Below are 17338 nucleotides of genomic sequence, written 5' to 3' on the forward strand. Positions count from 1 at the left end.
CCAGCACCTCTTGTTCTCCTCGAGCCACCTCTGCTTGGCCTCGGTACTCAGGTTGTTGAAGTCACTGCACTCATTGAACCAGTGCTCGCTGGTGCAGTACGGACATGGCGGTGGACCTCTCCGTCCCTTTTGATGGGGTTGAGAGGAATCCTTTCCCTCAGGTCGGGCTTTCCTCTCTCTCCGAGGCTCCTCCTCCGTGTGCAGCACTCCTACTGGGCGTCCTCTGTTCGAGCTCGGCCCGTCCCAGCGGTCTCCCTTCTCCCTCTCCTTCTTCGGCTCAGCGTAACCCATGGCGTCTACGTTGGTGTCATGCACTTCCTCCAGTAGGAACTCCGCGAAGGCAGCCATGCTCAGACCCAACTTCCCGGGGTTACGAACGCGCTGCTGTCGCCGGAACCTCTCCTGCCGGAAGCGTGGGATCTTGCGGAGCAGCCGCTCTACGTTGGAGGTGCTGTTGATCTCGCTGGCGCCAGCTGGGCCCTGCGTCTTCAGCATTCCAACCAAGGTGTGCACGCGGAGCGCGAAGTCATCCAGCGCCCGGTCATCCTTGATGGGGGCCTGCTGTTCGAGGGCTTGCAGTTCAGCAAGGGCGTGGTTCCAGGGACGACCGTAGCGGGCATCCAAGTCGGCGAGCGCTCTGGTGTAAGGTGTCGGTGCGGAGGCATGGGCCAGAACCATGTTGTGGGCTCTGGGGTTCCTCACATGCTGAAGGAGAATCGCATATTTGTAGGACTCGGAGCAGGAGTCGTCCAAGAGCGTGTCTAGGCAGATGCGTAGCTCCACATACTGGCTCCTGTCCTCGTCCTTGAAGAAGGGGAACTTGGGTCCCTCCACCTGGGGGAACATCCTGTAGTGGATGATCGGGGCTGGAGTGACGGTCTGGGTGTCCGGCCTGCATGCATTTTGGTGCACTGGAGGACCTAGGGGTGTGCTACGCTCTTGGGGGATGGCTCCCCTCCCGGGCAGCGACGCTGGCTCCCTCTGGGCCGCGTAGCGGTCGGGTCCCTGGTCCTCTTCCTTCCAGGTGGTCAGCTGGGCCTGTAGTTGGACAGTCATGGCGGGGGTCATGGAGCCATCGGCGGGGGGTTCAGGAGATGGCACTCGAGAGGGCCGTGCGGATGATGCTCGGGAGCTACGGGCCGACGGAGCTCTGCTGATGCACACGTCGCGCATGGTCTGCATCACTTCCTCCATCTTCTCCGCGTGCAGTTGCTCTCTCTCCATCTGGAGGCGGTCGCGCTCCATCTGGAAGCGTTCACGTTCTAGCGCCTCCTGGCGCTGTCTCTCCGCCTGGAGGCGGTCGCGCTCCATCTGGAAGCGTTCACGTTCTAGCGCCTCCTGGCGCTGTCTCTCCGCCGCGCGTTCCGCTCCGTTCATCTGGAGGCGTTCGCGTTCTAGCGCCTCCTGGCGCTGGAGGCGTTCACGCTCGAACTGGAGTCGTTCCCGCTCTAACGCCATCTCGGCCTGTTGGCGCTCCCGCTCTAACGCCATCTCGGCCTGTTGGCGCATACATTCGGACAGCGCGGCACTACTCCCTCTGGAGTGCAGGCTATCCGCCCCAGAGGCAGAACTGCCCACGGAAACCCTGGACCGGTAGGAAGCCACTGAGCGGCAGGAGCTAGGTCTCGAGCGCGCCGTACTGGGAGGCAGATCGTTAAGGCTGAGGCCCTCCCTCTTCCGCCCGCAGGCGCTGTCGGACCGGGCCTCTCCTTCCTGTTCTTCCGTTTCCACGGCAAAACCCTGCGGTTCTGCCATCTCATCCTCAGGCTGGTGCTCTTTGAGGGCTGTCTCAGTGCTAGCCACCCGCGCGCCGGCGGACACCTCGGCCTCTCCGACCACTGTATCCCGTGGAGTGCGCTCCTCGCTACCACTCAGTGAGCTTTCGAGCTCAAGCTCATACTCCTGTAACCTCGGAGGCAACCGCGGGATTCTCTGTGGTCGTGGCTCTGGCTCAGGGGGCGGAGAAGGGGGGGTAACTGTCTGGTCTGGTTGGCTGCGCTCAGCCATGCTATCACTACACTACCTATCCGGCTCGAAGGACCAATTGTAGCCAGGGAGTAGCTGAAAGGACTGTATAATTTAGGAAGGGGCTGGCTATCTAACTAACTCTAAAGCTAAATAGGCAGTGTAGGAGGATACAGGCAGGGGGCGCCAGCAAACCGTTAGACTAGCAGTTACTATCGTTAGCATTAGCATGGAATTAGCATTAGCATGGAATTAGCATTAGCATTAGCCTTGGAATTAGCATTAGCATTAGCCTTGTAATTAGCATTAGCATACAAACAACTAACACACGGTAACGGTATCACATATGAACAACACATTTATTTACATGACTGATGTATACATCCCCAGATATATACATTCCCTCCCCGCCGGCCACACACACACTCAATCACTCACTCATAGTCTCTGGCCTGAACAGGCTTATAGTCCAGGGCTGTGGTGCGCGTTGAGGCCTGGTTGGATGGCATGTGCGTCGAGGAAGGTAGCAGACAAAAGGGGGGGGGTGACGTAGCAACACGGAGGGAAAGGGCCTTCTTCGTAGTCCGCGCCGAAGGGTGAAGGGCTCAGGTCCGGGTGGTACACGTCGAAGCTCCGTTGGAGTCAGCGTTCGGTCGCAGTCCGCTCGTGGAGGCGACGATTCTGTCCAGTTTGGCGTCTCGCTTGGTCCAACGTTTAACAGCCGGCGGCTGGCAAGGCTGTCCAACGGGGACACAACTAAACGGGCTATACAGCTCTGAACTCGATAATCACTTTCCTGGCGTCTTCAGCTTCTGCACGGTGTGCGTGGTACTGAATCCGCCATCTTCGATTGACTTCTCGTTACTCTCTCTCGTTTGGTCTCTCTCGTTCTGATTCTCATCACACACTGACTTCTCTCTCCACTTCCGTCTCTTATATATACACCACCGAACCTAGCATCCGGGTCACGGACACACCCCGGATATACTACGTCATCAAACATATACATAAACATTACAATAATAATACATACACCTTCATAAAACGTACAGAAATAGTATGAAAAATAAGAAAGGAAATAACAGGGCAAAAGGGCTGATTTCGGGTAAACTAAAACTGGCTCTAAAACTGTGGGCCTTCATAACAGTAACATATATATATATATATATATATATATATATTCTCCGCTCTGGGGAGTTTGGCTTGGCTTGCTGTTTGGAGGTTGATGGTTTGGTGTTAGATCATATAGTTTGTGTTGTATTTATTGTTTAGTATTGTTCTTGTTGTGAAGCACTTTGTGACATACACAAATACATTTGATTGAATGATATGATAGGGTATTCCCCTGATAGACTGCTCTCATAGGCTTTCAGATTCAAGTTACCACAATAAAAAAATCACATCCTTCACTCGTGTATTTCCCTATTTTCCCCATTTCTGTGTGTGTTGATAGAAAGCAGGTTCCTCTTACTTGTCTATGCAGATCTTCTCCACCTGAGGAACCAACACCTGCAGGAGTCTCATGATGGTCTGGAGAGGCAGCTTACTCTTCCAGGAGAGCACCTGGCAGAGCACAGCACAGGTACAGGCAGGGAGGGAGGGAGGGGAGGGAGGGGAGGGAGGGGAGGGGAGGGAGGGGAGGGAGGGAGGGGAGGGAGGGAGGGAGGGAGGGGAGGGGAGGTCATTGACTCATCCATCTAACCTAAACAGCATTACATCCCATATTACATCCCATATTACACAGAGAATTATTGCAATTATCGTAATCAGTGTGTGAAACCACTTGGGGTAAGTGGTAACAGCAATTTGTAACCCTGAAATTGCAATCAATTCAAGTACCAGGACGATTTCCAATGCATTAAATTACATCTACATTTTTGGCATTTAGAGCAGATGCCTTTATCCAATGTATTTATAGTAGAGAAACTGTACAGGGGGGTAGAGGGGATGAGGAGGTCTTTAGGAGGGACAGTTAAGATGTGGCCTGAAGAGATCTTCAATCTACGGCAGAAGATATGCTAATGATAATGCCTTTCCACCACATCGATGGATGGATGGATGGATGGATGGATGGATGAGAGAGAGGGAGGGAGAGATGGTTCCTACCCAGTCTGGGGTGGGGTTCCAGTATGTGGCCGTCGATGACACACTGGACAAGCGACTCCTCACCATCGATGACTCTGACTGGAAGAGATCCTGCCATGGGAGACAGGAAGCACTGTAGTCACTCACCAGACTCAACAACACTGTCCTAAATGCTCTTTAGAAAACCTATGGATAATAATAATAATAATCATCAGAATCTCTAGTGTATTAAAAAAAAGTAATTATTTCTTCTTCTAGCATTATGACTGTCCTTGGTCCTAGCATAGATTACTTTTTCTTGCGATGACTGGTGGATACATAATTCACTTACTTAGACAAATGTACTACTAATGTAATTGTAAGTTGCTTTGGATAAAGGCGTCTGAAAATGCCAAAAATGTCAAATGTCAAATGTATATACAATTCACACTCTAAATCTAAAAACAACCGACGAACACAACCCCAAGCCTTCCCCGTCGTCTTACGACAGACAGCGCGACCCCGTCCACACTGATAGTTCAGGTGATGACACATTACATAATGATAAAACAATAATTACAGACATAGAAAGCACACAAACCACAACATCAACATCAAAGTCTCCACCTGTAAGCCCAATCCCAGGTGTAACTCACACTGTCCCTACATCACCAGGGACTTGGACCACCGTCAGGAAGAGGAGTACCCACGACTCCTCTGGCGCCAACCCCCATGAGGCCCTCCTGCTGCGGAACAGCTTCGAGGCGCTGCAGAGCCACCAGTCCACACCGAAGCCGAAGAGAGCCAGGGCCTGCACCCCCACCCCCAGAGACCACACGCCTGGCCCCGCCCCCGCCCCTAGAGACCACACGCCTGGCCCCGCCCCCGCCCCTAGAGACCACACGCCTGGCCCCGCCCCCGCCCCTAGAGACCACACGCCTGTCACCACCCCCGCCCCAGAGACCACATGCCTGGCCCCGCCCCCGCCCCAGAGACCACACGCCCCCCCTCTCTCTCTCCCCCTCTCCCACCCTGGGCCCCCTACAGGTCCATCACGCCACCAGCAGAGGAGACTACAGTTCGTGTCTCCTCCCCCCCCCCCCGCACCCACTCTTCTCTCCCCCCCCCCCCTCTGTGCTTGTAATAGGCTCGTCCATGGTCCGCCATGTTGTAGTCCCGAAGGCCATAACCCACTGCATCCCAGGTGCCAAGGTGAGGGACGTCGCCGCGGTAGTCCCGATGCTGGTGAAGGATGCCCCCCCCCAGGTCACCTCCGTCATCGTCCACGTGGGTGCCAACGACATCGGACGGGAGAGGTCGGAGGAGCTGAAGGTCGACTTCCGAGCCCTCATCGCCACCGTCAAGGGCACAGGTAAGACCTGCATCATCTCGGGCCCCTTCCCGAGTCCCAGGTATGGCGACACCAAATACAGTAGAATTCGAATTCTTCACCTTTGGCTACAGGGATACTGCTGTCGTACGTAAACCCCATTTATAGACAATTTCACCACGTTCTTTAACCGTAATGAGCTGTTTGCGAGAGATAGGTTTCACCCAAACAGGTATGGTGCCCGCCTGCTGTCGATGTCCATGGACCTCGCTGTCCAGCCCTGGACCTGGCCGGCGCCCTGTCATCGCTGATGTGGGATGAGTCCGATCCATTCCTCTAACACCAAACATGCCATCCAGACTATTGTCTCCCATCGGACTCCCTCCACCACAAATAAGGCAATACATGGCGCAAATTTGAGAAATCTATTACCCATTTCATTAAGTATGCCCACGAGTCAGTCCCAGTGTCAAAATGACATCTCCATGGCAATTTTGAATATCAGGTCCCTATCTAACAAAAAAACATTTATCATAAATGAACTCATTTGTGATAGAAAACTCGACTGCATGCTACTCACAGAAACCTGGCTAGATACAAATGGAGCAGCAGCCCTTATTGAGGCATCTCCCCCCAACTACAGTTTTTTCCAATCAATCAGAAATGGAAAAAAGGGGGGAGGAACAGCTACCATAGCTTCAAATAACCTAAACTGCAGGAGCATATCCTTTGATATATTCTCCTCCTTTGAATATCATGCCACAGTTATGGCATGCCAACCACCTATTCTTACGGTAACTGTATACAGGCCGCCGAAACCAGCCCCTACCTTCCTACCTGACTTCTCTGAGTTCCTATCCATTATCCATCCCAACTATGATAGGATTATTATCACTGGTGATTTTAACTTTCATGTTGATAATGAGGCTGACTTGAGGGCTAGGGAATTTATTGACCTCTTGGAATCTATGGATTTTGTCCAACATGTCAATGAACCCACTCACAATCATGGCCATACCCTTGATCTTGTGATTACAAAGGGTCTTGAGGTCTCAATATCAGGTATCAGCGACCTGGCCCTCTCTGACCATTTCTGTATTTTCTTTACCATTGTAACACGTAAAGCTGAAAGCAATGCTGAACGTGTTGTTAAAAAACGTTATCTTACCCCTGCAGTGGCTGAACATTTCAAAGCTTTAATGAACAGTAATCACACAACTCCCACGTTATGTGAAAACGACTTAGTAATTACCTTTAACAATAAAGTAAAAATGGCCCTAGACTCCCTGGCACCTACCAAACTAAAAAAGGTTGGAGCCAAGAGGAGAGCACCATGGCGAAACAGTGAAATAAATATCTTAAAGAGAACATGTAGAAAAGCTGAGCGCAGATGGAGAAAGAGCAAACTACAGATTGATCAGAATATTTTTAAAGAACATCTATCTGCCTTTAACTTGGCAATGCGAAATGCTAGAAAAAATCACTTCTCAAAGATAATATCTACAAACAAGAATAACCCCAGGGTCTTGTTCTCGACAATTGATTGCCTTGTAAACCCTGCTCCTAGGACTCTAGACGGCGCAGCCTCTGTCACCAAATGCGAGGAATTTGCAGCCCACTTCAGGGATAAGATAACAAATATTAGAATGTGTATTACTCAGGAAAGACTAGGTTTGTGTAGCACCACAGATCCGCCACCACAGAACATGACTATGAGCATGTTCACCATGATTAGTACGGAAACATTAGGTACAATTGTGTCACAGCTTAAACCGTCTACGTGTCCTCTTGACCCTATTCCTACCACCTTTTTTAAGGACATTTTTGAATCTGTGTCTGATGACATACTAGGCATTGTAAATCACTCCCTACTTAAAGGGATATTTCCAGCGGCGCTAAAAACTGCCCTGGTTAGACCCACCCTGAAGAAAAGTAACCTAGATCCTTCTGATCCAAAAAACTGTAGACCAATATCCAATCTCACTTTTCTAAGCAAAATTTTAGAAAAGGCAGCGTATAGACAGCTTCATGAATTCTTAGTCCTAAATAATAGGTATGACCCACTTCAGTCAGGTTTCCGATCATACCACAGCACAGAAACCGCTTTGCTTAAGGTAACTAATGACCTTAGGATAAATGCAGACTCGAAAAAACTCTCGATTCTTGTACTCTTAGACTTAAGTGCAGCCTTTGATACGGTAGACCACTCCATACTTATTGAGAGACTTGAAAACTGGGTTGGCCTCTCAGGTCCGGTCTTAAACTGGTTCAGGACTTACCTGGCTGACCGAGATTACTTTGTAGCCCTTGGTGACCATAAGTCAAAAAATTATAGCACAACCTGTGGAGTTCCCCAGGGGTCCATTTTAGGACCGTTGCTTTTTAGCCTATACATGCTACCCCTCAGTTCTGTTATCAAGAAGCATAGCGTTAACTACCACAGCTATGCTGACGACACTCAGCTTTATATCTCAGTAACTCCCAACGACTACAAGATGATCGACCACCTGATAGACTGTATTGCCGATATTAATATTTGGATGACACAAAACGTTCTCCAACTCAATCAAGAAAAAACAGAGGTATTGATCATTGGCGAGAAAACTGGGAGAGAGAAATTATCTGCACACTTGAAAACACTAGCTCTTAACACTAAGTGTCAGGCCAGGAATCTTGGTGTCATAATTGACCCAGATCTAAATTTTGAAACTCATATTAATAACACTATTAAAACATCCTTCTACCATCTAAGAAACATCACTAAGGTACAATCATTTCTCTCCCAGGCAGACACTGAAAAATTAATGCATGCGTTTGTTACTAGTAGGCTAGATTACTGTAATGCTCTCCTGACAGGTCTCCCCAAAAAAATGATAAATAGACTACAAATGGTTCAAAATGCTGCTGCTCGTGTCCTTACTAGGACCAAACGGAGAGCGCACATCACACCTGTCTTGAGATCACTACACTGGCTCCCTGTCAGTCATAGAATAGACTTTAAGATCCTTTTACTAGTTTATAAATCACTTCACTGTGATGCACCCAATTACATGGTGGACATGCTCATAAGATACACACCAGCTAGACCCCTACGGTCTAGTGGCACGGAACTTTTAATAGTGCCAGAGGCTAGGACAAAGAGATTTGGAGGATCAGCTTTTAGCATATATGCTCCTAGATTGTGGAACACCCTACCTGAGGGCCTGAGGTTGTCTAAAACTCAGGACATTTTTAAGCGTGACCTCAAAACCTACTTATTCAATGTCGCCTTTTGATACTAAGGGAGACATTGGACATTATAGAACTAGGATCACTAGGCCATTACACCATACTCGTGTTTTTGAGATTTGTGTTGACAGGAAAATGGACCCGGGTGCTGATGAGGCACTGTCAGCTCCAAATAGCACCTAGAGCAGTACTGGAACCGGTACAAGGGTGTACCAGGACCACCATCAGGTTGTATTGCTGTCATCTTTATTGTCTCTATTGTGTTGTTGCATCATAACTGTGCTTAAGTTTCTCTTTTGGCAGGACCTGTGACCATACTGGATGCAGAACGATGCAAATACAACACAAAATTTATGGACAGTGTGTACGCCGATAATATGCAAGGAATTTTTCCTGGATACATGGTGTACAGGTTTTTGCCCTTGCTTGCTTGCTTTGTGCCGGTGGTCCTGGCCTCCCTTGGGGGACCGCTGGGTACTGGTAAGCAAACTGGCTAGTAGTCGCTCTATTGGTAGAGGGCTGCAAGGGAATTTTTCCTGGCTACATAGTATACAGGTTTTTTACTTTTGCCTGCTCGCGGCTCTGTCAGTATTGATTGATTGATTGACTGATTGACTGAACATTTTCATTGTGTGAAGCGCATTGAGTTGCATCTTGTAAGAAATGCGCTATACAAATAACATTTGATTTGATTTGATTTTGATTTGATGCTCTACCATGACAATACCTGACGTAAGACAACAGCCCCCCCCCCTCTTACGTCGTTTTCTCTCCCGGAGTTGGACTCTGTGTCGCTGGCGCCTGCTATCCCACTGCTGTCTGCTGCTGTCTGGATGTGCTGGCCGGTCTGCAGCGAGATAGGGAGCATTGTCCCGTCTTCCGATATCTGAGACTTCTCTGTTAGCTTGTCGATACCTACAGAGGGAACACACACACACACACACACACCCAGGGCCACCGGTTCACCAAAAAGCTAAATCGCATCTCGACAGAAAAAAAAACACACACACAAAAAAAACTAACACTGACCAACCACAAATAATATCACAAAACCACAAAAGGTTTATGATACTATATGACAGTTGATGAAAAAAAAAAGAAAAAAAAAGAAAAAAAAAGATTAATGAAAATGAATGAAATAGGACGACGGGATGGGGTTTGTTTACGTTGCGTGAAAGGGTGTAAGCTAGTGAATCCAAGGGGATCAGGCAAGTCCGCTCCGTGGAGCTGCGCGGCGGCAGAGTGCAGGGTACCTGGCGTGGCCACCAGGCTGGTCTGCAGGGTCCCCGGCTCGGCTGGGATGGCGGGGCGGGAGCCCTCCATGGAGACCGTCTCCTGGGAGCTGGTCCGGGAGATGCCCCCCGCCGCCCCCGCCGACGACGACTTCTTCTTCCTCTGCAGGGCCTTGTGGATGGAGGCCGGGTCCGACGGCAGGTTGGCCAGCTGGTGGAAGATGTTACGCTTGCGGATGATGGCGTAGACCAGGTTACAGTTACCTGGCAGGACGGAAGGAAGGAAGGAAGCATGATACATGGTTGCACTACGAATGATTATTATTTTATTTTATTGTTTTACCATTTTAGCATACGCTTTTATCCAAAGCGATTTACAATGAGAGATTACAGGGACAGTCTCCCTGGAGTAACTTAGGGCCTATAAGTGCCTTATATTGTGCTATCGGAGTTAGGCTGTTTGGGAGAAGCTTTGAATCCTAACCAACCTGCCCTGTGGTGAACATGTTGTTTGAAGTACAGTAGACCAACATAAAGCACTAGAGCAGGTATCAAAGCTGTGTGCTGGAAAACTTTTTTGCCTTTTGACAAGCCATAACTTCTCACTTAAAACATAGTTTTTGGTATACAATATTATTGTACATTAAAAATGCATTTAACCAAAAGGTTTCTTGGGATAAGAAATCTATTTTTTTTTAGGCAGACCAGGGGCCTCATTCATAAAGAAATACTTGAACGTCATCTTTGACTTTCACGTAAGCACATTTTTCTAAACGGACGTGAGCATTATTTATAAAACGGGCTGAGATGGTTTAAAGTTGCGTACGTGCTTCCTTCTATAAATACCAAACATACTTGGAATTGAACGCAGGTGAATGAGGTTTGTATTAACGCCCTGTGATAGAGGCTCAATTATAGCGGCTGAATGAAGCCAAGTGCTATAATATAATATAATACAGACAGACAATACTGACAATATTATATACTGTCTGTATTATATTATATTATAGCACTTGGCTTCATTCAGCCGCTATTTGAGCCGCTATCACAGGGCGTTAATACTATATTATAGGGTAGGCGTGCGTCTGGAAGGGGAGAGGGCAGTAATACCACGTTCATTGATAAAATGACATAAGGGATGGAAAGGGGGGATGGCAGTTTTAGACGGGGGATGATTTGGACTGTTTTTATTTCAGGGGGGATGCCATTCCCCCTCATCCCGACTCAACTCGAAATCCAGTATCATTTAGCGCGTGGCCGGGCAATTAGGCATGTTGAAGAGAGATAGACAGCTCCGGAGGGATATAAAGAAAGACTGAAATACAATCATAAACATTAGTTCCCTTTCAATCTTGAATTAAACTCATTTTCTCGGCTGATAACAACATCGTTAATTTTATTACGAGCCACTTGCATGAATTACAGTAGGCAACGTTTTTCCAGTGCAGCTCACATGCCTGTAATAACTCCGCATAACCAGTAGGTAATGTACGTAAGCAAGTTGAATACTCGACGTCGAGCTACGATCGTTTCCACGATCAAATTGACTCACGTTGAAATGTTATAAATCACTACGTTGACGTGGTTTTCTACGTACGACACGGGTAAGATCAACATTTGATCTAAGCACCCGTTATGAATGAGGCCCCAGGGCAAAAATAGTTTTACAGCCTATGCATGAACAAATAATGTAATCCCATGATCTACCAAGAGAGGGTGCTGTTCCAAACACCTTTGGAATTGATGTGAGCTGGCCTTTACCATCAAACTGGTACTGGATGATGTTGTTGAAGACCTCTAGCAGGAAGAAGACCAGGTGATGGTTCTGATTGGCAGAGAACAGGAACCAGTTGGTGGAGAAAGCCTCCAGCAGGTGGAGCAGTTTGTTGGCTGCCACCATGGACAGGCTCTTCAAGTAGGGAGACACTGTGGAAGGAATGTGGTGTCAGCAGACTGTAATGTGTATGTTCAACCAGTAGAGGGCGTACAGTACTACCATACAGTATATCAGTAACACTCACCATTCACTATAATGGTGAGCAGGCAGTCAAACAAAGGCTGTAGTCGTTGGTGTCCACCGGTGACGATCTTGTGGAAAATCTGTCCATCACAAATGACATATAACAGGTGACGTATGTGTGTAAACAGTTAACGCGTGTGTTAGTGTGTCACTTGTGTAAAAGCAGCATTCTCAAGGCACAGTGCTACACGTAAACAAGTCTAGATGTATTTAACACATTAAAAGACAAGTCTACTTTCTACTCTCACACACACACACACACACACAGCCACCATAACTTGATGTCAATGATAGTAATGTGTATATACAGCAATGTGCAACCAGGGCACCCTTGAAAAAGAAACCTTGGTCCCAAAGGGGACTCCCCTGAATATATAAAAGATAAATAAAAATAAATAGTGTCCTGGGGTGGTCCAGTGGTTTAGCTGACATGCCCTCTCCTCCTTACTTTCCTGTCTTTCCTCCTTACTATCTCTATCCAATAAACATGAACAATATAAGAGTGGGACTGCCCCACTCCAAAAATAACCTTGACAGCACGTATTCTCCTAGGCGCTCCTCACCACAATGAGCAGGTCGGCGTGCGTGCCAGTGAAGACGGGGATGTCCATGGGGACACGGACGGCGTACGGCTTGTTCAGACGGACGCCAAAGTTCCTCTCCCCGCTCAGCAGCAGCAGGATGAACACCCCGATGTGCATGAGGCCCACACGGGCTGCACACACACACACACACACACACACACACACACACACACACACACGCACATCAGACCAGGGACACAATGCTAAGGCACTAACTCACACACTCTCTATCAGACCATTAAGGTACTGAGTCTACCCCGTCTACTTCTTCCCACACACACACACACACACACACACACACACACATCACAGCCCAGTCCAACTGGACTCACACTGATCGGCCCGTGCATCGTTCAGGTAGAACAGGATGGGGACCAGGACGTCCAGCACATCGCAGCTCTTCAGCACGAAGAACAGGAACTTCTGAAACACACAACAGAACAACTATGAGCTCAAGTGAGCTTTCACTACTTTATTTGACCCCCAGAGGTCAAACACATGCTTTAAACAGGACTAAAGCACTTAAAGTCTAACTTTAACAGGCCGCAATTAAGGGCTTTCAAGTTGTACTCTATGAACCTTGTAAACATACGAAAGTGACAACAACTAATTGAATCATCGAACACGCATAGGAAGTGTACACTGAAACCCTCATCTCCTCGGTGTATTCCCTATGGGAGAGAGAGGATGATGTAACAGAGGTGATGTCATCAGCGTGCGACGCATGCCAGGAGACACGGGGTGGCAGGGCCAGAGAGAGAGGGGTGGCAGGGCCAGAGAGAGAGAGGGCACAGCTCAACAGGACAGGCAGCTCACAATAAAACAGCTGTTCTAGTCTACCCTATAATGGATGGAGCTCATCATTTTATTAATTTGTATTTTATAGTTATTCTATCATGTGTGTCTATCATCCCAGATTAACTTCCTGGTCAACAATTAGCTGCAGACAGCATCCAGGCAGGCCGATGTTGTACACAGGTGATGAAATGAAAAAGACAAACTATATGACCTAGGGATGCTACTGGAATAGAATAGAAACCGAGGAAAAATGAAAAGAATATAAATTAATAGCAACTTTAGCATAGAAATGAATAGAATGTTTTTAAAATGAATAGAATTGACTATAATAGAAACTAATAGAAACAAATAGAATATAAATTAATAGAAACAAATAATGTGAAAATGTGATGATAATAATAATAATAATAATAATAATAATAACCATGACAGGAGGTTAACAGACCAGACCTTGTTGAAGTATATAACCATGACAACACGCTCCAGACCTTGTTGAAGTATATAACCATGACAACACGCTCCAGACCTTGTTGAAGTATATAACCATGACAACACGCTCCAGACCTTGTTGAAGTCACAGAACTTCCAGAACAGCACCAGCAGCTCCTGGGAGAAGTGGATCTTCTTGGTGGAGTTGGGCAGGTAGGTCTGGACCAGGGGGTTGGTCAGCAGACGGGCCACGCCCTTGAGGATGAAGCTGAAGTCCTTAGGGACGGGGACAGACAGAGGGACAGGGACAGGCATAGGGACAGACATAGGGACGGGGACAGACAGTGGGACGGGGACAGACATAGGGACAGGGACAGACAGAGGGACAGGGACAGACAGACAGAGGGACAGGGACAGACAGAGGGACAGGGACAGACATAGGAACAGGGACAGACAGAGGGACAGACAGACAGAGGGACAGGGACAGACAGAGGGACGGGACAGACAGAGGGACAGACAGACAGAGGGACAGGGACAGGCATAGAGACAGACATAGGGACAGGGACAGACATAGGGACAGGGACAGACAGAGGGACAGACGGACATAGGGACAGGGACAGACAGAGGGACGGGGACAGACATAGGGACAGGGACAGACAGAGGGACAGGGACAGACAGAGGGACGGGGACAGACAGAGGGACAAGGACAGACATAGGGACAGGGACAGACATAGGGACAAGGACAGACATAGGGACAGGGACAGACAGAGGGACAGGGACAGACATAGGAACAGGGACAGACAGAGGGACAGACAGACATAGGGACATGGACAGACAGAGGGACGGGGACAGACATAGGGACAGGGACAGACAGAGGGACAGGGACAGACAGAGGGACGGGGACAGACAGAGGGACAAGGACAGACATAGGGACAGGGACAGACATAGGGACAAGGACAGACATAGGGACAGGGACAGACATAGGGACAGGGACAGACAGAGGGACAGGGACAGACATAGGAACAGGGACAGACAGAGGGACAGGGACAGACAGAGGGACGGGGACAGACAGAGGGACAGACATAGGAACAGGGACAGACAGAGGGACAGGGACAGACATAGGGACAGGGACAGACATAGGGACGGGGACAGACAGAGGGACAGGGACAGACAGAGGGACAGGGACAGACAGAGGGACAGACAGACAGAGGGACAGGGACAGACAGAGGGACAGACAGACAGAGGGACAGGGACAGACATAGGGACAGGGACAGACAGAGGGACAGGGACAGACAGAGGGACAGGGACAGACAGAGGGACAGGGACAGACAGAGGGACAGGGACAGACAGAGGGACAGGGACAGACAGACAGAGGGACAGGGACAGACATAGGGACAGGGACAGACAGAGGGACAGGGACAGACAGAGGGACAGGGACAGACAGAGGGACAGGGACAGACAGAGGGACAGGGACAGACAGAGGGACAGGGACAGACAGACATAGGGACAGACAGACAGAGGGACAGGGACAGACAGAGGGACAGACAGACAGAGGGACAGGGACAGACATAGGGACAGGGACAGACAGAGGGACAGGGACAGACAGAGGGACAGGGACAGACAGAGGGACGGGGACAGACAGACAGAGGGACAGGGACAGACAGAGGGACAGACGGACAGAGGGACAGGGACAGACGGACAGAGGGACAGACAGACAGAGGGAGAGGGACAGACATAGGGACAGGGACAGACAGAGGGACAGGGACAGACAGAGGGACAGGGACAGACAGAGGGACGGGGACAGACAGAGGGACAGGGACAGACAGCAGAAACATCCAATCAGCTCTCGGTCATTGTCAATCAATCACATGTATTTACAGCATGTTTACATGTTACACATGTTACATATGTTACAAATGTTGCAAAGAACAATACAAAAAAATACTACTGTGGACTTGTGGATGGTAGTAAAGGTCACCTGATCTGATCTGACCAATAGAAAAGCCTCTTACTGTACCTCCTCTCTGTGGATTCTGGACAGGTAGTTGACGAACAGGTTGTCAGGTCCCGTATGCTGAGAAGACAAGACGAAAGAGACGAAAAACAGTTGTTTAACGAATACAACAACCTTAGTTTAGGTGGTTTACGTTACCATAACCCCTATTCCCCTCAGGAAAATACGCCTTGTGTCTTTAGTATGTCTTCACTCCCCATCTTCTGCCGGAGACTGAAGACCCATCTCTTCAGGCTACACCTTAACTGTCCCTCCTAAAGACCTCCATCTCTTCAGGCTCCATCTCTTCCCTCCTGAGACATCTACTACCCCCCTGTGCTGTTTCCCCTGTATCATATAAAAAATATATTTAAAAAAGAAAATGAAAAAAGAATCTTCCTTCTTCAAGCACGACGACTGCCAATGTCCCCAGGCCTGAGCATAGATGACTTTTTCCGTCTGTGTCTATGGAGGATAGATGATTCACTTACTTAGTCAAATGTATTTGTTGTAAGTCACTTTGGACAAAGGCGTCTGCTAAATACCAAAAATGTAAAATGTATGAACACCTTGGTCTGGAAACTCACTACTGAAGTAGGAGAGTTCAGTCTGGTTTCAGGTGAACACACTACACCTGTGGAACTCACTGACTCGCAAAACATTCCAGAACACTCACCACCTAGAGTGCCAAGTGTTTTATGTGATTTAGGGTCGCGGTAACACTTTGATTGGCTACAACATGAAGCATTATTATTGTATGCATTTTTGGTGAATAGAGTCACCCGTAATGGCACTAGAATGCTGACAATTTGAACAACATTATTCACCCTCACCACTGAATGAGTTAAACACCGTGGGAACTGTTTGAACCTATCCGACTCATAACAAACACATTTGACTAAGTAAAGTGAATCATCTTTCCCCTTAACCGTGTGTGTGCGATTTATGCTCGGGCCAGGGGCCATTGGCAGTTACAATGCTCGAAGAAGGAAGAATTAAGTATTTTCTTTTCATTATTATTTACAGTGGAGAAACTGTACAGGGGGGTAGTGGGGATGAAAACATCTCAGGACAGTTAAGGTGTAGCCTGAACCTCTCTTCCCCAGGACACAGTGGAGGACACACACACACACACACACACACACACACACCACAAACACCCACCACACCACACACCACACACAGCACACACACACACACACACACACACACACACACTCCCACACCCACATCCACACACACCCACACCCACACATGGTCTAGGGGAGTCTCACCTCCTGGTCGTCCATGGCGGAGGGGGAGGACGCGGGGTGCAGGGCGTGGAGGGCGGAGGAGGCGGCCGTGTTGGCCTCGTGCTCCAGGGTGACGATAAGGATCTGGACGGCGTGCTCCACCAGCAGCTCCCGGTAGTCAGAGAACATCAGGTGGTTGTAGGGGATGCCGTACCCCACGGGGTCGTACGCACACACCACGTTCAGCAGGGAGGTGAAGAGAGGGAGGGCGTGTCTGAGGGGGGAGGGAAGGAGTGGAGTGAGAGGAGCTTAAAGTTAAAAGATATATATCATCTGTCTGCCTTCATTTGTGTGTAGGTACAGTGTGTGTGTGTGTGTGTGTGTGTGTATTCAAGTTTCAAGTTTATTGTTATGTCACATTACACAAGTGAGTAAGAGAGTAAAATTCTTAGGCTTCGGTTCC

General features: G+C 48.7%; 1 protein-coding gene across 1 annotated transcript in view; it reads right to left on the reverse strand.

Moving 5' to 3' along the window:
- hid1b (HID1 domain containing b) overlaps positions 1 to 17338 on the reverse strand; it is a gene marked incomplete at both ends in the record, with an annotated part of 33318 nt that overhangs the window by 5530 nt on the left and 10450 nt on the right. The window contains 11 exons of the mRNA XM_080541588.1: positions 3437 to 3528; positions 4072 to 4161; positions 9348 to 9502; positions 9841 to 10083; positions 11581 to 11745; positions 11841 to 11919; positions 12403 to 12554; positions 12756 to 12846; positions 13786 to 13926; positions 15668 to 15724; positions 16918 to 17149. Coding sequence (XP_080397714.1) covers positions 3437 to 3528; positions 4072 to 4161; positions 9348 to 9502; positions 9841 to 10083; positions 11581 to 11745; positions 11841 to 11919; positions 12403 to 12554; positions 12756 to 12846; positions 13786 to 13926; positions 15668 to 15724; positions 16918 to 17149 — 1497 coding nt within the window. The remainder of the gene's footprint in view (positions 1 to 3436; positions 3529 to 4071; positions 4162 to 9347; positions 9503 to 9840; positions 10084 to 11580; positions 11746 to 11840; positions 11920 to 12402; positions 12555 to 12755; positions 12847 to 13785; positions 13927 to 15667; positions 15725 to 16917; positions 17150 to 17338) is intronic.

Source organism: Nansenia antarctica (assembly GCF_963989245.1).
Source record: "Nansenia antarctica genome assembly, chromosome: 11".
Taxonomy (NCBI): Eukaryota; Metazoa; Chordata; class Actinopteri; order Argentiniformes; family Microstomatidae; genus Nansenia; species Nansenia antarctica.